This window comes from Tigriopus californicus, chromosome 4, assembly GCF_007210705.1.
Source record: "Tigriopus californicus strain San Diego chromosome 4, Tcal_SD_v2.1, whole genome shotgun sequence".
NCBI lineage: Eukaryota > Metazoa > Arthropoda > Copepoda > Harpacticoida > Harpacticidae > Tigriopus > Tigriopus californicus.
Window position 1 is genome coordinate 8,241,307 of NC_081443.1, and position 25,255 is coordinate 8,266,561.

A 25,255-nucleotide genomic window follows, 5' to 3' on the forward strand; every position below is an offset into this window, starting at 1 on the left:
ACATATTATTGATAACTGGCGTTTTTGGTGAACAAACAGTGACGGGCAAGAATGATGTTATCCAATAATGGATCAAAAAAGTTTCTGAGAAAGCTTCCCCACAAAAACAACAATATTTCACCCAATGTAGCTTAGCATCTAAATCAAGCACTTTTATAAAGTCTTCTTCGTATTTACTATTTTCAATTCTTTCATTGTGTCAAGAGACATCTCATCGTGCAACTTTACTTCACACACAATGAGAAAATATGGTTATAAGGAGGTAAACCATTCGAAGCTCAAAAACGCGTCTACAACTTTTATGCCGTTCAAGTCGACATCATTTGCTTAACCCAAGGAATTTTTTAAGTTCTTGACCGTCGAGGCACCAATGGAACTTGTGCCCTCAAATCCACATGATACGCCCCGGGGGGATGGGGCGCTTGCTCTTACTCGAGAAGTAGTGTTTTGGCTCCAAGAATATCGTATAAAGGTCGTGAGACAACTGAAGACGAACACAGACATCATGGGCACTCGAACGTGCAGGACCAAGGAGCACATCGTCAAATTTGACCTCTTGGTCAATTTGTAAGAACAACAATATCAAAGCCAAAAAGACAGAAATTGTAATAGAAGATTACTTTTTTAATAGAATTATTATTGTAATATACAAAATAGATTGGATTTAGGGGTAGTATTCCAAGATGATGGAAAGTTTGATGAGTGAATCCAATTGAGGAAGGGTAAAGCTTTTCAAATGTGTGGTTGGATACATCGCACGTTTAAGTCCAGAGATAGCATCAACATGCTAACTCTGTACAAGTCGATTGTCCAGCTACATCTTGAATATGCCTCGCCCATTTGGACTCCGATGAGTTCAGCGGGGTTATAATAGGTCGAAGTGGTTCAAAGATGCTTTTCTATAAACATAGCAGGAATGTTAGAGCTTGTGCGTTCGGAGAGACCAGAAAGGTTGGGACCGTTCAATAATAAAAGAAGTTACAAAAGGACTATGACGCAATGCATTTTAAAAGCATTCATGAGCTTGGTTCCAAACCAAGTTTCTGGATTTGACCGTAGCAACTCAACGTACAATTTGTACGTTCAAACCCTCGAAAATCCTAAGTAGTACGAACAATGAAGTTCTTTTCTCCCTTGTTTTGTGGGCTCCTTCCCCGTTCAATTTACCTCTCCCAATTTACTACAAATCGGCACCACCTTTTAAATTGGACTTGGACATTTATGATTCAGGGGATAACCAGAACTCTAACCGGAATTCGCAAGTACACCAGACATTACATGAATCTGAAGCTAAGTAACGATACACACAAAATACTTCACTTTTTACTGCTTGGCAGTAGTGGTTAAAGAGTGCGCATAATAAGGAAAAAAAAGTTGCTAAAAGAATTCCCGGTATAAACTCGAGGGCAGGAAAAGGCTAGAGGGTCGGACTCGTCACACCACTATTCTGTAGTAAATGGTGCCCAAATTTGGTATCAGTCGCATTTACTAATGTTCATCAAAGGGCATTGCCATGTTTTCCTAGAGTCAACAAAGCCATATGTGCCCACAGGACAACTTTGCCTCAACCTTGGAAAAAACACCGTCCAGAAGTAACCTTTTTTATATCAACGAGAAAGTGAAGATCTGAAGATACCCTTTGTGGAAATTGCTTTCCTTTGGTTTATCCATGTCTGTATCAAATCTTCCGTCTCCCATCTTACTCTCGTACACCAACCAATTAGCACTTCATTTTTCTGTTGCCGAGCTTGAATTCGAATCGGCAGTCTTCTAAGCTTCGAACCTTTGAACCGATATCACCCGTGCGGTTCTAAGTCTTAATCTATGTCATTTTTTATATGTTCTAGTTTTATAAGTTTTTATACTTTGATCCAATAGGAAACCGTTTACACCACCCACCGAGTTTTTTATTTAAGCATCGGTTGGCGATGTGTGGACGCGTTTTCAAGAAAACACGTCGCACTAATAGTTAATCAGCAATGTCACCATACCCTAGTTCCACTTTGGGATATTGGATATTATAACGATTACTAACGACATTTCACAGAAAAATGAGCACGAGCAGACAAAAGTCCGCGACAATTGATTTTTGAATATTAGAAACCTCCTCCTGGGCCATGATGAGGCTCTCTTCATCCGTTCCGATACTACTAATTATTGCTCGTGATAAACAATCAGCGTCCTCATTGGATTTTCCCGGAATATGCTCGATTGAGAAATCGCATTCAGCCAATCGTAAGGCCCACCTTCCCAGTTTGCCTCGACAATCCTTCTTGATTTGTATTCATTCTACGGGGCGATGATCCGTTTCCAAAAGAAATCGTCCACCTCTCAGAAAGTGATCCCAACGATCTAGTGCAAACATGATTGCAAAGGCCTCTTGTTCAATCACCGGGTACCTCTTTTGACATTCGTTGAAGGCCTTGTTCGCATATTCAATAACCACCCGTTGACCATCTTGCCGCTCTTGTTGGAGAATGGCCCGAATTCCCAGCAAGCTTGCATCTGTACGGACAATGAACATTTTCCCCGGGTCCGGAATAGCTCGAACCACATCGTTACTCAGAGCCACTCGAAGTCCCTCAAAGGCCTCTTGATGTTCGGCTCGCCATTGAAATTGTGAGCTTTTCCCATTTAGGGAGTTTAGAGGCCGTGCAATTAGGGCAAAATCCGGAATTAGAGTTCGGTAGTACCCTGCCATTCCCAAAAATCTTTTCAACTCTTGTGAGATCCTGGGACGAGGAAAGTCAAGCATTGCGCGGAGTTTCTCGGGAAGGGGCCGAACCTGATCGTTGCCAACCCTGAATCCAAGAAATTCGACCTCATCTCGAAAAAATTGGCTCTTCTCGTTGTTAATGGTCAGGCCAGCATCTTGCAACAACTTGAGACAGATCTTAAGGCTTCGTTCATGTTCTGTCTTGGTGGAAGAAAACACGCAGATATCATCAAAATATACCACAACATTGGGCACATTAGCAAATATGACTCTCATGAGTCGGGCAAACGTTGCAGGAGCGCCCGATAGTCCAAACGGCATGCGGTGAAATTCCCAAAGTTCTCCGTCAAACTGGAAGGCCGATTTTGGGATGTCCGATGGTTCTAATCCAACTTGATAATATCCCTGGTTGCAGTCCAGTATTGAGAAGATCTTGGCTCCCTTTAAACCTTCCAACGCCTCATCCACCCTGGGCATTGGAAATGCATCTCGTCTTGTTACCTTGTTAACAGCCCGATAGTCGATTGCAATTCGAACGTCACCATTTTTCTTTTGAACCAATACCACAGGGCTACACCATGGACTTTTGCTCCTTCTTATAATTCCTTCATCGGACATTCTCTTCATATGAAGCCGAGCCTTCTCCAGTAGTCGAATGGGAGTCCTGTGAGACGGAACACAAATGGGAGCCGCATCTCCAGTATTGATGTTGTGTTGCACCACTTTTGTGTGGCCAATATCATGAAATACACTCGGAAACTCTTCTTTAAAGGCTCTCAGCTGATGTGTTTCTTCTGCTCTTGTCTCATTTGGCAACTCAATTGCTTCTTCAACTAAGTCATCCCCATACAATATTGCCAATTCTTCTACTTCACATAGGAATTGTACCTGATCCGGGGCATCCTCCTCTTTCAGTTCTACTTCCCGCGCCAAGGCCTCATCGTTTAAAGCAACTTGTCCAGATTTCGCATCAATTATTGCCTTGTGACGAGTTACGAAGTCCATCCCCAGAGTCGGTTCGGACACATTTCCAACCAGAAACGTGAACGTGGTCTTGAACCCGTGTATGTCCATCCCAGCGTTTAGCTCTCCAACGACTCGCAGTGGCTCCCCTGATGCAGTACGGAATGCCATTTCTCTTTGTCGGTCCGGAGTGTACCTCGACATGAGTGGGAATGAACTAGTCGCCCCGGTGTCAACTAAAAACAATTCATCCAGTCCTCTGACATGTCCTCTCATTCGTGGTCGTCGCTCCAACCCATGAATACCCTTTGCTTCTCCTGAACTTAATTTGTCTCCTCTTCGTACTCTGGGCCCCTTGCAATCGGCTGCATAATGCCCCAAGCCTTGACAACGGAAATAAGTTATTTTCGTCCCAATCCCGTTCGGTTTCGTATTCTTTGATTCCCTGGGATAGTTCCCACTCCCCGATCCGCCTTGCTCTCTTCGCCGAGAATCCTCCAAGGTCTCCTTGACACTTCCTTGCCATCATAGCAGCTTGTACTGCTTCCTCGTACTTCTCATTCTTGTGATTCAGTACAGTACTCTTTAGTTCTTGTGTGAGTCAGTGAACGAACCTATCACGTCCTAATTGCTCACGGTTCGCTTTTGCAAACTTCGGGTACGCGGCCTGAACAGCGCCTCGACAACGTGCTGCAAATTCTTGAACTGACCCTCTGGGTCTCATCTTTAACGCTAAACGCGAGTCTAAAACCGCAGACTCCCTGAAAACTTCTCCCTTCGGTATTAGAGCCGCCTTGGCTAGTTGAAAACTTCCTGAAATTGTCGTGTCCAAGTCATCCAGGACTGTGGATTCCATCTCCAATAATCCGGGGAAAATGCCAGCCATGTCGTTGTCTGACCACTTGTTGGTCTTTGCGATTCTCTCAAAATACCCAATGTACCTTTCCATCGGCACTTCCGCCCGTTTCGCATCGGGTTGCACTTTGAAGTCCGCCATTTTGCAAAAACGATCCCACCGCTGCCACCATATATAACGATTACTAACTATATTTCACAGAAAAATGAGCACGAGCAGACAAAAGTCCGCGACAATTGATTTTTGAATATTAGAAACCTCGATTACAATATGCAAATTTTGGTAACAAATTGACTGGCAATGAATGGTGTCCCCATGCAAGGAAATCTACTAAAACACTAGTTCTTCTACCGACTGAGTATGCTTGTACCAAAATCTTCCATATGTGTGCCCTTAACACTGTAACTGCTAATGACTTTTTTTTATCAAATTAAAGGAAACCGACCAAAACAATTATCTTTATCCATTTTGGCTGGAATTTCTACCTCCTAGTCGCTTGTTTCAGACAGTCCTGTCTACGTTTTGCACCTCAGCATATGATTATCTTGCAAAACCTGAAATAGTAATTGCCAATCATTTTCGTCACGGCGTAGAACCTTGTGGGCCAAACGTTCATGTATTATACATAGTATTCTGAGCAATTAACTGTCATTACTTGAACTTACCAAGTTGAGCAACAAGGGCAAATTCTCTCTCTTGTCCGTGTTAGTCAATCCAATTAATTGAGAGAGAGAAAATTAATCTAAATGTTGAAAGTCTGAACTTAAATACATTTATTTGTTATGTGATGAAAAGATATCGAATATTCAAAACCCATCCCGTCCTTAGAGAAATGCCGGCAATTGCAGTTCCAATTAACTACGTAGTAGTCTGTACTTAGTACGAGTAACTAGCTTGGATTCACGAGGGTTTGAAGGTGATCTAAAAGCCAATTCACAAGTATGTACAACTTCAGTCAAAGAAATATTCAGCGAAAAAAATGACCATCAAAATCAGATGTTCAAGACTAGGCATGATTTATTCCACATTATAGTCTACTCAGCTTTGATGACTCCGGCTAAACTCTTCTTAAACACATTGTACCAGGCACACACCACATCTTTTTTGGATAAATTCATCTATTAAGCCTCAAAGATCTTGATCTTCATGGCCTCATTATAGCTCTGGTGAGTTCGACTCACTTTCCTCTCTAAAAAAAATACTATTCTCCCAAGTCCTTCACAATCAAGTCTGTAGTGGAAGGACATCTTTTTGCCTTGGAACACAAGTGTAGATGTACGAATGAGTTTCGCTATCACATCTGTATCATACTTGCTGTGAGTGCGGATGCCCATGCATGTGCCAAATTTGCTGTGTTTGTTCATTCCTATTGAAAGCAATCCAAATGAGGCCACTCATTGGAATTGTTTTTAGGACTAAGCATGGTAGTCAATCTTCTCCCCATCTGACTTTGCTTTCAAAACAGAGTTCGATGGTTCGTAGAATTGCCACCAATACTCATAGCCAAGATCATATCGCCTAAGTGGTTGTAAGCAAGCACCCTGCACAAAGAACAGTTTGCCATCAATGCCTTGCCTTTCTTCCATCATTTCATCATGGCTGGACCGCGTTTGAGGCTCTTTTGTTTGGTGGTCTCACTAATAAACCGATATTTTTTAAGATTTCGAGGCCTCTTATTCAGACCACCTTTGACCACTCATCTCATCGTTCATCGAAACTCCGGCCTTCCATGACAATTTCCGAATAGATTTTCGTTTTATAGAATATAATGTTTCAATACATTTTCATGCAGGTGGTCTTGTAGCGATGCTCTTGCTCCTATATAAAGAGTTTGCTCCCGCTCATTCCAAGTTAACTTGGAATGATATCTACGAAATAAAAACATTCTAACACAAGTACTTGACTACGTGCTTTATTGGTGACCCCGACTTGATCTGAACACGCAACCTTCTGATGCAATCATTCATGCCGGCCCCCACAAGGTTTCATGGTCAAATCCGTAGCTATGTACCTCCTTCCCTTCGTTCATGTTCCCACGTCTGGCTCCGGGTGGATCGGATGCGAAGCTCGCTGGTCCCTCCTTATGAGGGGCCTTTCAAGGTTTTGGATCGTCGTGACAAGACTTATGTGATACTTCAGCACGGCGTCCCAAAAACTGTGAGTCTGGACCGATTGAAACCCACTGTCTTGGGTGACGAAACGGTGGAAACTCGGGCAGGACGGGTGGTGAAACCGGTATTTCGTTATCAGGCCCCGGGGTAAAGACGGGTATGTCCCGTTTTTTGGCGGGGGGTGGTGTAGCGATGCTCTTGCTCCTATATAAAGAGTTTGCTCCCGCTCATTCCAAGTTAACTTGGAATGATATCTATGAAATAAAAACATTCTAACACAAGTACTTGACTACGTGCTTTAGTCTTTACAAGGTTTTGTGGTCCGATATTCACTTTGGAGCATGTCCATCGACTAGCTAATTGTCTAGTATTTCTTCATAATATAGTTTACCGTGCTCCTGGCCCTTTCGATGGACTTGAACACGGACTTCTAGAAATATGGATTGCGAACGAGCTTCCCGGCAAATCGGCCTGCTCTTGGTTATAGCAACTCGGAGCCGTTTTTCGAAATTAAGTAAAAAATTAGAAACGTAGATCTCTTTAATTACAGGTAGGTCATTTTTACATCATCGATTTGTAAAGTTGATCGTTTGAAAGTTATGTGTCAAAAGCTTATGTAGCTGACCAAGAGCAGGCCGAAAATTTGAATTTTATGTTGTGTTTATTATATAACTTTGACCATGTCTCCTGAGCTCCCTAAGCATAGGTTTGGGCTCAAACTTGCCAAGTTCAGTTCATCTTTTCAACCAGATCTTATGGTAGAATGAAATGCTTATTGGGAATAAGATGAACGCTTTAGGAGATATAAAAAATTGGCTTCCGTTCGCAGTCCACATCTCTACAAGTCCGTGACTTGACTGATTTGAGTCTGGTAGACGTATTTCCATTTCGGGTGCTTGATAATGGGTGATGATTTCTAATTCAGTATAAAAATTGAAGCAGTATGAGTAACTCATCAAAAGTATGTTCAAAACAATGCTATCATTTACAAATGTCAAATGGAACCTTGAAGAAATTATTGTCCGAAGACTTAAGCGCCACGATGTATACAGCTTGAATCAAAAAGGCAAATGGTCAAGGTACCGGATTCCGTTAATTAATCGCTTCACAGAGGTCTTTGTTTAATCCGTCTGTATAATCCTCAAATTGTCGCTTCCATTTCCCGACCAAGGACGACGTCATCACTGGACAGAGACGGTAGAGCGGGGAAAATGGCAACTTTTACCCCGATAAATTAACTGATTTCTTCTTGAATGAAGTTGGGTTTTGTTTGACAAAGAAATGCACATCAATCTTGGACTCAATTGAGCGCGTGTGTCAAAAATTTTCAACGATTTTATCAACGTGGTGCTTACTCGTTCATTATGTGGCTTCGTTAACCGGGATTTTAAATGCCATAACTTTTGACACGAACATTTGATTGAGCTCGAAATTGGCTAACGCATTCTCAGGCCACAGGATAAAAAAAAACCATTTGATTAATTGGTGTAAAAATTATAAATTTTCCAGTTACTGTCAATGTCCATTAATGATGTTGTCCTTGGCCGGATCTTCTTAAAAAGCTATCTGGGGCCTTCAAAGCTTGCCATCGTCATCATCACGTGCTCTGTTCTTCAATCATGCCCGAACCATTAAAACACTGGAGAAAATGCGCATACGGGTGGACTCTGGATGCTTGATTGTGGCTCTTTCACCAAGTTCCCAAAATGAATGACAAAGTTATCAGTGACAATGAAGGGTGTCTTCTTTAAAGCCAGATCAGAGATCGCTTCATATAAATCTGTTAATGAGATTAGTAAAGGTCAGATCCAAGGCAAGTGTTGAACACTTACAACATCATGGGAAAATGTTTCGGCATCGCCTTGATTGTCGTGATGGTGGCCATCCAAGCGGCCATGGTTTCCGCCAGATTGGCTCCTGATGTCGCTCAAAACTGTTTTCAAATTGGGACTATGGAGGTGAGTTTTCTGCTAACTGGTTTGTATCTTTTTCAAGGGTATTTTGGCTTCCTGGTGAAGTCAAATTGATCTCTTCTTTATTTAGATGAATTGAAGCGTTTTGAGCAAGTTATTAGTGCCCATTTTGAGCCTGTAATGAGGCTCTTATGTAAAGACTGGCTGAATTGATGTACTTTATCGTTAACTTTAAATAACTCTCAATATATGTGGAGGGGAAAGGATGGACCTTTCTTACCTTTATCTCAAAATCCAATAAATCGTCGAAGAAGCATGATCTTTTGAGGTAATTGAAATTTGAATTCCAAGACACAGTAATCTAAACAGGTACAACTCCGTTTATTTGTAGGCATTTAAAAATGTGATGGATAAGATTTGGAGGTACGTATGCTCTTTCATGTCGCTTGAGCTTTGATGCATGTCGTTGGGAAAAGTGTTTTTTTTAGGTTCTGCAGAATTTGGGATGTTTCCATTGTAGTTTACCTTTTGAAACTTTAATTTCCTCAACCCTGATTATACTTTTTTCTGTCTCATGTTTCCGATCACAGCCATCAAGAGTACGAGTAAGAGCTTCATAGTTCGCTTAAAATTTCTTCAATAGAAGAGGCAGAAGCCAGAGCAAGGACAAACATTGGTCAGACTTTGGCAACGTTAGCTTGGATGTTCTTGGCATTCATCTAACTCAATCTTCAGATTGATATGTCACTCATTCTTGTATTATTGATACAAGTCGAAATTCTTTATAGTTCGACATGGGATCACTCGTTACGATCTCAATGAATTTGGGCAGCTGGCAGTGTCAATCGTAGAAAAAAATCAAGAGCTAGAAGGAATTCTTCAAGCTGAAAGGCAAAATAGAGCATATACCCTATAACTACCTTGTAAATCGCCCTTGCTTGAACAGCGTAAACCATATTCAATATTACACCAGAGATGTTAGGTAATTCTAAAAAAAATGCTAGGTAAGTAAAGATCAAGAGACGGCTGTATTGAACTCAAATCGCAAGCAGCATGATGAAGTGACCACATTTTTTGTTTGGTTGTTGTCTTCAATACAAGGTCAATAGCTATGTTATTGTTACTTAGTTATTGCAGATCAACTTTGATTGTGAGTAAATAAATGCAAAAATATCTTCAAATCATACACATCATCTCATGTGCCTCAACTAGAAATGGGTCGAGTCCGGTAAAAGTCGGACTTGTCCGATTTGCTTGATTTTTTTTTACTTTTTGCCGGATTCTAATCTTTTCCAAGAGTCAGGTCAAGTAAAAAGACTCGCCTTGCGAAAGTCTAAGAAAAAAGGACAATTTTTTCACCAACCGGACTCGAGTCCTGTCCAAAAGACTCGAGTCCGGCCAATTTCTTCAAAATAGAGTAAAAGACTTGGGTGCACTCGGACTCGAGTCCAGACTCGTCCCTGCACTAACCCCAACTATCAAATAGGACCAACATGTGGGAACAAAAGTGCTTCATAATTATTTTACTCTCATTTATGCGACACTAAAATATATCTGTCAAATTTGCCAACTTTCATGACCAAAATTAGGAATGGCAAAGAACTATTTTCTTTGTCTTCTAGAAATGGGCAAAAGCATTCAAATGGAAAATGAATTTCATATCCGGTCTCTACGAATGATTTTTTTTTTCATTCAGCCGATGCATGACTTGCAACTTCAAGCAAACATGACCAATTATGGATTTAGTCAATAGATACGCCAATAACCTGAAATGGCTTTTGTGGAACAAGAATTTGCGAAAGTAAAAGAAATTCAAGGAAAAGTGAAGCCCGACACCCTAACTTTGGGGGTTTTGTGGAAGAAGATCAGAAAACTTCACAGTCAACTTCTGTTTGCTACAACAAGCTGGCATTTTTATAAATATCAATAAAGTTAAAATTAATGACAAATCATCTTTCGGTTGGCTGTGCCATTGACTTCTAGACACTGGATGTCGGACGACCGACGACTTGGCTGGTAAAACAGTACAATGGATGGTCTCCTGGGAATTGATCACAAACCGGTTTATTGTACTGTTTTGCCAACCGAGTGGTCGGTCGTCCGACATCCAGCGACTAGAAATCTATGGCTGTGCATTTTGCCTGTACTTTTGCTCCATAGAATGACGTCAGCTGTTCGTGTTCCCTTCATAGGGCTAGTCAAGTAAACGCGTTCATGGACAACTGACGTTATTCCATGGAGTCAACTCAAAGACAACATTCCCAGCCAAACCGCACTGTGCGTGCATCGGATTATGACATTTTTTTCCATTTTACATGCTTGTCTAGGCAATGAGCATTGTGGCATTGAGCCAATTTGAAAGTGCGTTCGCTGATTAACACCAAACATGCTCATTTAGTAGGCTTTTGTAACACAACTTGCTCACAATCACAAGATTATTGAAAATTCAATGGGCGAATGGTGCGACTTTCTGTCTTAGTTCCCTCTCCCCAAAATGCCCAAAATCAGGGTGCCGGACCATATTTTTCCTTGAATTTACTTTACTTGACATCCCCTATTTCTCTAGAACAATACTTTCCAACGAACTCTTTACCCAACTGAAGAAAAATGAATATGAAGCTATTATAGCGTACTTGACAACGGCCTAATATCGAGCAAACTGAAAGTTATTCGAAAAACCATTATTGGTCTTCGTGTCTGATGGCAAAAAAACTCCCTCTACCGTACATGGACTGCGGTAAAGAATTTGTGGCAATCTTATCAACCTCTCATTTATTTCAGGATCCGCATCACGCGGATGTATTCCGGCGTTTTGCTCGTTGTATTAGCGAAACTGTTCGTCACATGGCCGGTGATTTTCAAAGGCGCGAGTTGACCCGAGCCACGAAAAACGCTGTGATCGCCACCAGAGGGCGACGGCAACAGCAAAATTACGGATCAGAGACACGGTCTCAACAAAATGAACCGCGCAAAAATCAACGGGAAGATACCATTTTGCCATCGCAAAGATTTGTGGCCCAATACTTGAGTTCGTTGTTCCAATAGATTATCAGTCAGACTGGAACAGTCCATCGGATCTTGGGGTTAATAGTTGGCATAAATGAGGCCAAGATGTTAAAATGTTATTAACATGATTGTGACTATTCTACACCTTGTGAATTTAACCAGTCAATGTTATCATGTTGTTGTTATGGCTGCTGAATTATTATTGTTTTGGTATATTGAAAGGGTCACTCTTCGGCGAATGTTCCTATGTTCTGGCCTTCAATGTGAATAGAATCCTTACGTTGGTTGTCCAAATCATTACAACATAACAGTAAAAAAGCACGGAACAGATATATTTAAAGGTCTGGTACGATGAGCTTTAGAGAGAAGAACCCAAGGGTGGAACGGATATGTAGAAAAAAATGAATTTGATAGGAACATTAACTACAACAGACTTTCAACAAGGAGTTCCGGTCTTTATGTACATGAGATGGAACGTAAATTAGTTTTTGTTTGATTATTTTTCAAGATTAACGAAGTCTCGAAAAATTGCTCACAGAGGATATCTCATATGACGACAATTTGTTCTTTATTAATTTTTCTGATGAAATCATGGAAAACATACTTTTCCATTTTGCTAAATTTACCAATCAACTATCTAACAAATCCATGATGGCGCCACTGAAACAGTGTAAATGAAATATTTCAATGCTCCCAACCATTTCATAAAAGATCTGAAGGAGGTCGCGAATATTCGGTCAAGGCTGAGTACCAAAACGCCACATTGAAGGTCAAAATCAAGGCCACAAAAGCCACTTTTCCCCAAAAGTTCACTCGGTGGGCTCGTCTGTAATAAAAGTGTCTCCGAAAGTCTTCATTTGGGAAACCGGAGTTGACTAAAGAGTTCACTTTCGGAGGGGAAATCAAATTGGACGCCGATTTACTTCGATAGCCTTTGATTATCAAGGCTGGTGATGCAGCTCGTTTAGCCTTGTAACAGAGATGGGCAATCCCGGTGTGGAAACACATTGTGAGAACCAAAGCATTCAACGAGAATAGGAGCCACCAATCGATCAATTTGTAGTATGATGTCTTTGGTAGGCTCTGAAATGAACATGATGAGTCATCAAAACTGATTTGGAAATGGAATAGCAAAGATAATTTGAAATTTCAAGTGATTAATCAAAGTTGAAACGAAGCGGGAATATCTCTGTACTCGGATGTTAAGCGAGTAAGAAGGTTGGCACCAGACTCCGTTACAAACCAACCAACCAAGAAATAAAACACTAATAGAATATAGGAGACCACAAACGGTTATTTTGTTTTTCAAAGCAAAGGATATGTAAGTGGAAAGTTTTATCATAGATATGAAGCATTTTATTACAAAATTAATCTGTGATATGCATCAAAATAATCTTCACATGTGCCAATCTCATGAGGGCTTCAAGTTCTTGGAGTTTGTAAGTAGTGTTGGTTAAAGGATTTGTTATGCTTATTGAGCAAAAATAGTTTTTCCCAATGTACCAGCAAAAAGGTTGTCGAGGCTTTTACTACTTTTCGTGTGATACTGAATCTAATGTTTTTATTTAATTTTTTCCATTAATAATCAATAATAAGCTATCACCTGATAGATATAGACTAGTTACTCTGAGACTCATTTCGCCCAATCACATTTCTTACTGCTTGAATTGAGGCCGTGATTGTGGCAATCACGAGCATGGTTGTTAGTGTCACCATGATCCGATCGGAAAAATTGTCCACATCAAAGTATAATGACATAAATCCAATTCCAATAAGAATGAATGTCTGAAGAAACGTGTTGGTCACGTGGAACTCCATTCGGCGGCGAAACACAAATTTGACCTCGGCTTCACTTATATTGTTGACAGAAAAGACCTCTAAACGTTCCAGCAGAATATCAAATTCAACCAGACTTCTGGTTCCTGTCATGAAATGAAGAAACGTAGCATGATGTGATGACGGTTAAATCAATTCTTAATGAACCCAGGAGAACACTCACTTTGGGCACGAGAGCTTACAATTTAAATTATGAACCGCACGTTACTGTGCAGAAAAGATTTTTGGGAGGAATAAGTTAAATCCAAACTACCGTATGTTATTTTATGAATGCTACATGTTTGACAGATAGAGGTCAAAGGCTATTTCCATTTTCTTAGACTTGAAAATTCATGATAGTTCAAAAATGAACAGATTTTTAATCCTATAAATGTACACTAGTAATCAAAGCAAAGAGCATATGAAAAATTCGTAAAATCTTAAAACATGTCGATCTTTTAAGTATCTGATTTCTTCATCTTTGCAAATGCTTTGTTTCAATTAATCAAATTTTTGTCTCAGTTAGTCGTTCCACGCTCGAAAAACTATTGCTCCGAGGAGCATCAATCATCCACATGCACCAGACTTTCTTATAGAAGAGGAAAAATCTCGCTCACACCTTATAATTGACAAAGACTTGAGCATGAACATATATCGAATCCCACAAAGGAGGGCTTAAATTATCATTTTAGTATTCCTTTGAAAGCCAAGAACTGAGCAACGTGCTAGCCAGGCTCGTTTTTGATTTGGCATTCATTCAATTCCATAAATAAGAAATGCAGCTATTTTTGTGCAAAGGATGGCGTCCCAAAGAGGCTGGCAAATTGAATTTTCAGCTTGCAGGCCTCATGAATTATATATAGTTGTTATATTGATGCTTACCTATGAATTCCACTCCATTATGATCTGGCTTTAAGATGGTGTATTGATCTGGCAATCCTTGTACGTCGAACAAAAGTTTGCAGACCTATAAAATATCAATAATGGGAAATAGGAAACCACAAAGCTAGACTCCACTATGGTGAATTTAGTATTATATATGTATGAGTATAATTGCCAATACCTATATTTCGTCAATATTTAGTTTCTTTAATGAATTAAAGCAAGGACACTTATCTGAGATCAATCACACCGGCACTCAAAAGATATCAAAGTTTAAAAAGACCATACAACTTTTTCGACTCCCTTGATTGTTTTGGATTTGATATGCCCATTTTTTTCCTTTCTTGGTCGACTCTGTTTGTTCTTTGTTAGTCTTCGGGATTAGCTTCTTAACGGGATTAGCTTCTTAACAGGATTAGCTTTTTACCTGAGAGTCAAATGGATAATATCGCAGGTCGAATTGGCATGAATAGTCCTGATAATATTCTCGAGTCATGATAATGGAATTGGTCTCACCAGAAAATAACAATGCTAAGAAAGAATAGAGAAGTGAAAATCTAAAGTTTGAATGCACTTCCTACTGTATTGTTCAACATTGGTTAATGAGCGAGTAACCTAGTTCCGAAAACGGCCACATTTCACATTTTTTGTGTTTTTCATAAATCCCATAGATGGCATAATCCCTTGAAAGCTGCTTCTTGCTCGACATCAACTTTTGGTGTCCATAATTTGTAAGAGCGATCAAGTTTGAATCAGAAACATCTCTCTATTGGTACTAGTTACATCATTCTATGGTTTACACTAGATTCTTTGTGAGCTTTGATAATCCTGGAGGAAAAAAAATATTATGTTGGGCTGTTCCTCTTGATCTCCTAAATAACTTTCAGTGTGAGGAGAAACTGTCATTGTACCTACATCTCATTTTGATTGGTTCCAGTTAACATAGTGAGCGTCGTTAGAGTGTTGGCATTGGATTCGAAAGTTTTAGTGTGCAATCCTTTTAATCTTTGAAGCGATTCATTTGTCACAAAACTGCCTTTATATTTTACATGCGTAATTTTTTAGGCTTAACTTAAGCTATATCTTAAAAATGCTTTTGATCAACAGTTGTTCAACACATGTCTGTTTTAGATCCTCAGTTAAGATTCACATCATGGTATCCTTGAATATAATTACAAATTTCATTTGAACCAAGCTTGGAATGACGATGAATAGATCTTGTAGCAAGATTGAACAAGGATATAAAAAATGACAATATGTTTAAAACAGACTAGATACCTCAAACAACCTTGAATAGGCGCTATGAGGGAAAGCGGTATTCCTTCGAATAAAAATGTCAAACGTTTATTCATGATTTGGTCACTCTCTTTTTGTAGATGACGAATTCAATGTTCAGGCAGAGGATTGAGAGCGTCCGCATCAAGCAAGTTATCGTCTGTTAGGCAGGAGAAAACAAATTGTTATGGTGATTTCTTTTCCCAGGATTATCAGAGTTCACAAAAAAATCGAATGATTCAATTAGCACCAATAGAAAGATAATTCAGATTCAAACTTGATCGCTCTTACAAAATTGAGCGCCAAAATTTTTGTCGAGCTAGCGACACTACAGTCTGCACCTTTCAAGGGATATATGCCATCTATGGGATTTATGAGAAACACAAAAATATAAAATGTGGCCGTTTACGGAACTGGGTTACTCGCTTTTTTTTTCCATGGCAAAAATAACAGCTCGCCAAAAGATCAACCTTACTAGTTAAATTTTCAAACAGTAAAGGACACTGTCTATACTTTATAATTCATATTAAATTGATTGCTTTAAAGCAAGATACTATGCACAATGGCTTTTACCCTCGATTGATTGTGTCATGTCCTCCAACAATGGTTCATCTTCCATAAGGAGTCTCATACTAGTTTTGCCATCGACAACGGTGGTATACGGCCCGAGAGCGTTGAAGAACACTAAATGAGGGTCCAAACTTTTAAAATATCTTCTCCACCTAGAGAGTTCAACAAACTAGCTTCGTTTAGATCTCGAAACGAGATGCGATTGTCATTCCACCGTAAATTCAAAAAGAAGTCTGCAGTGAATTTCAGATGAAAAGAGTCGAGTTTGGGAAACGCAAGGACGGAGACATTCATGTGAATGATTAGAGGTCCACCACTTGTGGCTCTGGGTATTGAGGTCTTTGAGTAATCATTGCCAATCCTCAAATAAGAACATCCATATTCGTTCGATTTGTCTTTGCAATCAACAGCAGTGTTGCAACGTGAGCTGGAATTGTTACAAAAAGTATTCGGTAAAAACGATCGAAGAGATCCAACGTTCTTGATGCTACCTTAAAGGCACGCATGAACCTGAATTGCAGGTATATTCATCAGATTTACAAATCGACAACGTCAAAGAAATGCTTTCATCCAGTTCGAGATTACAAATAGAACTATTCCCACCAGGATACCACAAGTGCCGTCCCAAGGGAGTTGATTGGGGTTCGATGTCTTCAAGAGAAGGAAGTTGCCACTGCTTCGAAATGACTGAAATCGCCACGTGCCATGATAATTGTCGAAGAAAATGGCACTGCTCATGAACCCGCTAGAGTATAGAAAATTGCTTTTTACGAGGAAAAAGAAGCTGATTGAAATCATGAGAAACAGGATTGTCCCAAATTAGTGTCTCATGCTTAGCAAAGACTTATATGTTCTTAGGACGACATGATCAAGATAAAGGAACTTGCTAGGAATCGAAAAAAATTTGAAATTCGATTTTTTTTTCATCCGTCAGGTTTTGTAGGACAAGGTTGGAATGTAGTTTTCATGAATTTCTCCTAAAAATGGCAAAAAATCTTTAACTTCCCACCCAAATCCTCGGTTTTAGATAATGTTTTAGTTAGAATTCGCGAAAAGTTCTTTTTGCCCTAAAATGGGCACAATAGTTCAAAACTTAAAAACGATTTCCGAACCCTATTTATCAAACTACATTTTACTCAGGGAATGTTATTAGTCCTCTAAATATGAAAGCCACACTTTTTAAAAGGATGCATTTTCTAAGGGTCATATGCAGACCCTTATTGATGAGACCGCTATGATTGGAAAATAATTGCTTAAAAATAGTTTCAACCTTTTTCTTGAATTTCCCCCAAAAAAACAATTTTGATTGACGTAAATAGTTAACAATATGCTTGAAATTCAGGAAGCGTAATTCAGGACTACCTGTACATTCCCAATTTTAAGCAAAGCAGCCTGTTCTGAACAAGACGTCGAATCGATTGTAAATGCACAAAGGTTCCTCATCATAAGGCTCGTGAGTTTTCAGAAATAATTTATCTGAAATTAAATCAAGGCTGTACGGGTTAATCCATTCCTTATTTGAGTTCATTTGGTGCCCCAAATGGAACAAAGGGTTTTGGATCGGATGAGACACTTTGACTTTCCAATATCGGAATCTTGAGTGTTATGCTCAAGAAGTTCAAGCTGAAAGGCCAAGGAATCCTGAAAATCTTTTCGCAGTCATGGGAACATCCATAGTTCCATTCAATGAGTCACAAATGTTTCTCATATCGTCGTTTGTAATGATGTCCCCAACCAGAAAAATGTCCAAATAGGGATCCTTGGTGCATATTTTGGAAATATTTGTCAAGGTCGAATTCACTTCCACTAAGGTCCATTGGTCTGGTCGAACCACTTGACCACATTTCCAGTTTCGAAGTCGAACAATTTGCCATCAACGCAATTGTGCTGGCATTCAGTTCGTAATCCCAAAGATTGAATTCCGTCAAGGCCCCAGAAAATGATTGCTTCTCGTCAAAACCATCGCCTGGCCAATCTTGATCTTGTCCTAAAGCAATCGTTCCTCCTTGATGAAGTCTCAAAAATGTAGTGTAGTTTTTAGTGGCTGAAAAGATGGGTCTGATTTCGGCACTATCTACGGATTTGAATTTTGATGTACACTTTACCCGATTTTAGTAACATCCATCGGAATAAAGATTCAAAGTAGATTCCGTTACATTTTCTTTGGACATTGATGAGATTGTTCCACAAATTTGAAACCATCGTCCAAACGTAAAATTCCGTAATCCAGCTCTGATGCATTCATTATTTTCGTTTTTACCGCGACAAAATTCAATCTTAAATTGCCTCTCACTTGAAATAAGTCTGAAAGGAGAATTGAATGTTTCTTCGAAACTTGAATCAAACACAGACATCTATCTACGGATGGGATATTCCCCTTCCATTTGCTACACAAAAGCTTGTAAAAAACTAGAATTTCCAAAGGATGTTGAAAGGTTGTGCCTAGAGGCTTGTAGAGGGCTTGCCAGAGAAGAATCACTCTAACCAAGCCACTTGAGACTTTGCTTTGCACACATTTTGGTAGTTGGGCAAGAGTGTGGCGGGCTGATCGACTTCTCTTGGGTTACTCAGTTTCAACCAAAGCAGGCAAACGAGCCATCAACCCACTGACTCCCTGAAATTGAACTTGATTTTGAGAATCACGTAACTAAATGTGTTCAAAGCTGATCCCCATCCCACATGCCAGGCAGCCGCGAGGGAGGCAAAAAAATCTCAAAATCTCATGAGTGTCACTTCTCTGCCCTCTGGTTGTGCCCATGGAGTACACTGGTTAAATATTTCATATCATTGAAGAAAGTTCAGCAAGTTCAATACGCAGTCGAGACGATCCCGACATCTTTGAATGACAGCCCACATGGACTTATTCCTTCCTTCCATTCAGTATTTCCACCACTTCGATGAAGAATAGATTTTGAGACATTTTATAACCACAAGAACGCTTGCATGCTTCTAGTAACAGGTTTGTGTCTGACCCAGTCAGTTTTTGTCAAGTTTAGCCTCTAATAGCATTGGTTTGGGTGGGTCGAGGAATATTTCGTTTGACCCAACCAAACGATAGCCCAAAAGAGCCTTAGCATTGCAAAGTGTTGCATTTTAGGCTTCTACTCAGAATTTAGAGACACTGTCAGCGACTCAAATTTACACCAAAGATGTCAGAATTATCTCGACTGTGGATTGCTCAAAATATGCCAGAAACAACTTAAGTTAATTTTGAACGCATCCTCAAATTCTTGTTTGGGATTTTAATGAGAATCTGACCAACATCAAGTGTTTGATTAATAGTGACATAAATGGTACAAACACGGTATCCTCGGAAACATTGACGAGGCCTGTACAAAGCATTTACCCTCTCTCTGTCTATGTAGAATCAAACCTTATTGAGTCCATTGATTTTTTTACTTGCCCATGATTAGTTCGTTATTATTATCCTCCGTGGCGTAGGATACGATAGTGTTGGTCTTTCCCCGGGTTCGATAAAACATGACGAAGACGCAGACGGTTAAATTGACCAATTCCACATCCAATATAGGTTTATAAATCATGACTGACTCTGATGAAAATGCACCATCTTTTTGGAATGAGATTATAGTCAAATCCATTGTGTGCGCAGTTGGACTGCCTGACATTGAAGTTACACCGAAAGAGTTTATTTCCTGAGGGATACTAGTACTGTCATCGGCTTCAATAGTCACATAAGATCTAAGTAAGACGGACCACAAAAGGACCCTGGCACACATCATCTTTCGTGCAGGTGGTCTTTTCTTTGAGTGGCTTTGGTCTGGTAAGTGTTCCCAATTATCATACTCTCTCGTCTACCGTCTAAATGCACGGTGTACAACATTTCGGGTCCATTCGCAAAGGCATTATAAGCATTGTATTCGTTTTAACGGCCTAAAAGTCGGGAACAGTCCTTACCATGGAGAACTGCATAACAATTGTAAATGAAATAGAAAATTTCGTTATAGAAATTGGAGTTGTTTTTTGAAGCAATTTTGGATGGAACTTTTTGATATGAAAAAATAAGCAAACGACAAAAAACTTCCAAAACACTTCATGGTATTTTTTAAAGTTGAATCCGGTCTATGCAAACTTATGTGTTATAACTTCTTACTCAAATTTCCGATTTGATTTACTTTGCTAGAGACTTGTTTAGAAAAACGAAAACAATTATTTGTGCATTTGACCATTTTTGTTTATTGTGAGGTCCATTCTGGGCTGCATAAAAGACAACTATTCTTGACGCTAGTACAGCTTCGGAGTTTCCCGAATCTTTGCAATTTATGAGACACAGCACTTAATTGAAAAAGATAACGGTTCATATATTTTGATTCTTGAGGCTTCTTACCTCTTCAACTTTTACTCTTATCAATGGTTTGAGGCTTTCGCATAATTTTAAGCGCCATGTTAAGAAAAGGAACACGCGTGACACCAGTTCGTGTCTTAGACAATTAGGTAAATGTAGGTGCTTCTTAATTATAGTCATACCATCTAATTCATATGAAATTCTCTAGAATTTCTCACATTGAAAGACAGATCTAGTTTTTTCGGACATTTGCAACGTTTTTTCGGTAGAATGAATGACTTAATTCTTGAACGACTGCCGTACCACCACCAAGGCTATAATCGCTCCATTTTGTTGTTGTTTAGATAGAGAAGCGTAATGAACTTGATAACAGTGCTCAAGTAAATGTATATAATCAAGTGAAACGAAGAACAAACTTCAGTTAAACCAGGAGGATACAAAAATCATTGTGAAATAATATTTAAAGTGTCAATGGGTACAAAAAAAATATTTTGTGGCCGACAGGGAAAGTTACATGTTAACGATTTGTGAATCAAAAAAGTCTGGCTCATCGTCCGATTTCTGACCAGGTCGTCGATCGTTCCATTCAATTCTCTTTTAATGCCAAAGGCCAATCCAATTTGAATAACAACTTCTCAAGCACAATTATATATATTTTATTTGAGCGAGCGGTTGTCGCCCACCTGACAATAACAAAGAGCTACAAACTTCTTCATACCTATGTACGCACAACACACTGGAAAGGTGATTAGCTAATTATATTCTTGGTGCTCTCTACAATTTTCTCAACAAACAAAAGTACCAAGGCGTTTGAGATTGAGACCACTTCGAATGTGTACTCATTTATATTTTCATTCCATCTCCTCATTCAACCAAAATGTGTTCAGACGTCCCTTTCCCTGAAGAAAAGAATGAACAAAGTTTATATTTCATGTCATAAATCACCAAACCTTTGAATGGACCTTAATGTAGATCGGTCCTCTCTCCTCCGTTATAAACCCGCCCATCACATCCAGCATGAGTTTCGTTTCAGAGCTGATTTGCACTTTGCCCGCTGAAATGCAAATGCATTCAAGATAAGCATGAATAATCAATCATTGGCCTTGGTGTGTTAAAGGAACGTGATTCATCCATTCACTAACGTAAAGATTGGCTCTGCATCCGTGAAGCCGTGTTGACAGTGTCGCCAAACAAACAATAGCGTGGGAGTTTACTTCCCACAATGCCGGCCACGACAGTTCCAGTATGAATCCCAGCTTTAACCTGAATGGTCTGGGATGGTTGATCTGGTCTATGAATTGCCGAGGATGCCTTCAGAAACATCAAGGCCATGGAACAAAGTTGACTTGCATGTCTTTCTCCATTAGAACGTGGGATCCCTGAAGCAATCAAATAGGAATCAGATATACTCTCCACCTTGGAACAATCGTACTGGTCAATAAGATCATCGATCACGTCATAGAAGCCGTTGAGAAATGTTATGACCTAGAGAAGATTGAAGAAGGATACTTATAAACCCAGTATGTAAGGTGAATCGTTTTGTTCTGATACCTCAAATGGGTTGAGTCCCCTCGTGATTGACCCAAAGCCCACCACTGAGCTGAAGAATAGGGAGGCCGATTCGAAGGTTTCAATAACGTCTTCGCCTGATTTCAATTTTTCAACTACAAGCCGGGGAAGCATCTTGTAGATAAGTTTGTTTTGCTTCTCTTGTTGTTTCTTTAAAGCCGTGGCTCTTGCATTCAAACTGGTCGCAAAAAGCTTAAAAAAAATTATCAATATCTCATTGTTTTAAGCCAGCCAAAAATGCTGTCTGTCATTTTGTACCTGAAAGGTCCAGATCACATTCCTAGCCATGAAGACAAGAAATGGGATTATGAGAAAGATCAGGATCAGGATGCATATCCCCCAAGCATTGGCCAATTTGACATGGTAGACTTCCACATTGCGAGATAGTCTTATTTTCAAACCCAACTCGTCCAAAAGCTTCGTAGCTGCGAACGTGAATTTTTGACACTCGGTAAAATACTTTACTCCTTTTTCGTGATCCGGTGGGATTGGGTTGTTTTTTAAAATAGTTTTGGTGCTACGAAAAAAGAACAGTCAATCAGTATCATGGACTTTTCCGCAGCATTTAGGATTGGGTCCTTTATGTAGCAATTGACTTATTACTCTTCGTTACCTTTTGGAAGGTCACTGGCTTACTTTTTAATACAGTGAAGGTAATAAAAATTTGAAATACACCTATTAATATTAGACAAAAAGCTAGGAAATTTTAAAGTAACAAAAATAAGTCCAAAAAAGCTCTTGAGACCTTAAAGGATTTTATGCATGTTAAGTGACTTTGTGTCAGTATATGAAAATCCAATGTTAGGTGAACAGTTTCTTTCAAGAATAAAAGACTTGAAGCCGTAATTTAAACCATTAACATAGAGATATTAGGCCCCAAAAATTCAAGTGACCTCCCCCCAAAAATGGTCCTACGTCGTCTTCTTTTCCCTCTTCAATGTCAAAATAGCCAGGGCTAATTTTCTTAAGATAGTCACATTCGGGATTTCAGCAATCCCAACCAATTCTCAATTCCCAAAGTTTTTAAAACCAGAATAGATTCGCTTTGACCAACCTGTCTCTTAAGCTCTTGAAATCGTTGCCTTTATACATTGACTCGATATCGCTCTTCAAGCCTTCGGGGACAATTTCGACGACCTTGCGATAATAAGCCCACAACAAACCGTCATGTTGAACGTAAGGAATGATTTCATCGGGCTTCAATTTGCCATTCCCATAATATCTTAGCCCGAATACCAATCCAATGCCGGCTGAGTCAACGATCTTGATCATGTTGTAAGCTGTCATGATGAGTCTCCAATTACTTGGACTTTGGGCCTTGCCGATTTCCGTGGCCATGGCTCCCAAAATCGAAGTTATGACCATGTTGTAGAAGTTCAAAACTTCTTCGACTGTTTCTTCCTCTACGATACCTTCACTGATTGCTCGAATGACATTTTCCCTGGATAGATTAAATAGTTTAAGCCACTCGATACCATATAGATAAAAGAATATCATGTACCAACGACAACGATGGATGGGTTCAGTTCGTCATTTCCGTATTGTATCATTTGCTAAAGTGATCTTAGAAAGAGGCACCATGATATCGAATGAGAAGTGGGGCAGAGGGATAACCAAAGCTGAACAAACATCAAGTCACATATTCATGAGAAGTCACGTTTTATCAGCAACAAATATGGCGTCACAGACATTTGATCATCAAGACAGCAAATAAAATAGCTGAAAAGTGAAGTGCACTTGAATTAATCATTAAGAGAGGGAACGACACGGCTTTCCTTTGTACCGGTATGCCAAGTTAGGTCACTTAATTCAACCAAGACAATGCCTCTTCAACAAGCAAACAAGATTGTCCATGCTACATAGTAAATTTAGGTAAGTAATTTCTTTTTGATATACAATTCTTATCATATACCAAATATTTCTACTTTCATTTGAAAAAACGATATAAAATGGCCATAAACATTGAATTAATTAAAAACAATCAAATTGTCTGGAAAAGTGAAATAACAGGTAAACCATTGTGTCATTTGGTAAGAGTAGAGGGCTTGTGAACCATAGTTTTATTTTAAAAAAAGTGCACCATATTACTTGAAATTTGATCAGGATGTTACTGAAACGCTGTTTTTAAAACAGCATCAATGACAAAAAGATATTGCCACAAGTGCTCCAAAGCAATGGAAAGTTTGATGGTCATTTGCAGTTGAAGGTGGGTGAAGCTTTTCAAATGTGTGGTTGGATATATCGCACGTTTAAGTCCAGAGATAACATCAATATGCTAACTCTGTACCAGTCGTTTGTTCAACCATATATTGAATATGCTTCACCCATTTGGGCTCCAATGAGTTCAGCAGGTGTGCAAAAGGTCGAACAAGATGTTTCAAAAGTAACATTAAAGGTATGAGAGAGGCTAGAAAGGTTTGAATTGTGCATTATTCAAAGAGGGTACGTAAGGTTATTGAAACTGTGCGTTTTCAAAAGCATTCATAGGCTTTGTCCCAACCCAGGGCTAATTCGTTAGTCAATCATTTCTTTTATAAGAAATAACACAGGAAATCATTCCCAAGCATCGACTAAAATAACCCTTAAAAATGTGAAGAGGCTTGGAGTGCGTAGAAAGGTTTGGTGAGCGCAAAAGAAATCGAGTTTGCTAGGTGTGGTGTCCTTCAATCAATACACTAACCGGAAATCGTCTAATCGAATCTGGAACCTCAACTTGGTGGACAATATTTTTCCATGTCCAAAAGGCCTCCATTTGACCTTTGCCAACGATTGATCCGTTACATAAAAATCTTGGGTAAAATTCCATCTTTCTTGACTGACAATGCTCACAAACAACGCAAAACATACAGATGCTCTCTCAGTTTGAAGGTCATTGATGAATAAGGTCAGGGATGTCACTTCATCCACCTAAAAGTTCAAAATTAAAATGAGTAATGTTTTCAGATCACATAATAAAAAACTACGCACCAATAAGGCCTTCTCCAAATTTTGCTTCTGTTGAATCATCTGATTGTTGAAACGAAGGCTGTTTTGAATGAGAAGCACCACCATGGGTGTGAAGGAAAGAAGGACGATTTGAAGGACAAAAAACCATTTTCCTTTTCGTGATGTTGGATTGAAGCGACAAAAACCGTTGGAAATCGTGGTGTTCTTTTTCCAAAGCTCGCAATGCGATGAAGATTCTACGATATTTACAATGGTTCGATAACATTATTTGTATGGTCAGGATTACTGTTGTTACCTTTTGAAATCCTTCTCAAACTGGACGAAACCTCC

At 39.4% G+C, this 25,255-nt stretch overlaps 3 protein-coding genes across 3 annotated transcripts; 1 reads left to right on the forward strand and 2 right to left on the reverse strand.

Moving 5' to 3' along the window:
* Positions 1 to 8,407: 8,407 nt before the first annotated feature.
* LOC131879652 (uncharacterized) lies at positions 8,408 to 11,864 on the forward strand. Its single transcript, XM_059226015.1, has 2 exons — positions 8,408 to 8,604; positions 11,341 to 11,864. Exons 1-2 carry the CDS (start codon positions 8,485 to 8,487, stop codon positions 11,602 to 11,604), a joined length of 384 nt encoding a protein of 127 aa, XP_059081998.1. The 5' UTR covers positions 8,408 to 8,484; the 3' UTR covers positions 11,605 to 11,864.
* An 8-nt stretch (positions 11,865 to 11,872) lies between these two features.
* Positions 11,873 to 17,310, reverse strand: LOC131879651 (gamma-aminobutyric acid receptor subunit beta-2-like). Its single transcript, XM_059226013.1, has 6 exons — positions 16,599 to 17,310; positions 16,111 to 16,534; positions 14,690 to 14,793; positions 14,263 to 14,347; positions 13,225 to 13,487; positions 11,873 to 12,648 (listed from the first exon to the last, which is right to left on the reverse strand). Exons 2-6 carry the CDS (start codon positions 16,166 to 16,168, stop codon positions 12,268 to 12,270), a joined length of 891 nt encoding a protein of 296 aa, XP_059081996.1. The 5' UTR covers positions 16,169 to 16,534; positions 16,599 to 17,310; the 3' UTR covers positions 11,873 to 12,267.
* A 3,841-nt stretch (positions 17,311 to 21,151) lies between these two features.
* Positions 21,152 to 25,157, reverse strand: LOC131879357 (guanylate cyclase beta-like). The gene is made up of 8 exons (XM_059225656.1): positions 24,947 to 25,157; positions 24,660 to 24,886; positions 23,034 to 23,420; positions 22,238 to 22,496; positions 21,962 to 22,171; positions 21,553 to 21,895; positions 21,373 to 21,464; positions 21,152 to 21,309 (listed from the first exon to the last, which is right to left on the reverse strand). The coding sequence occupies exons 1-8, from the start codon at positions 25,028 to 25,030 to the stop codon at positions 21,262 to 21,264; spliced, it is 1,650 nt and encodes a 549-aa protein (XP_059081639.1). The 5' UTR covers positions 25,031 to 25,157; the 3' UTR covers positions 21,152 to 21,261.
* Positions 25,158 to 25,255: the final 98 nt, after the last annotated feature.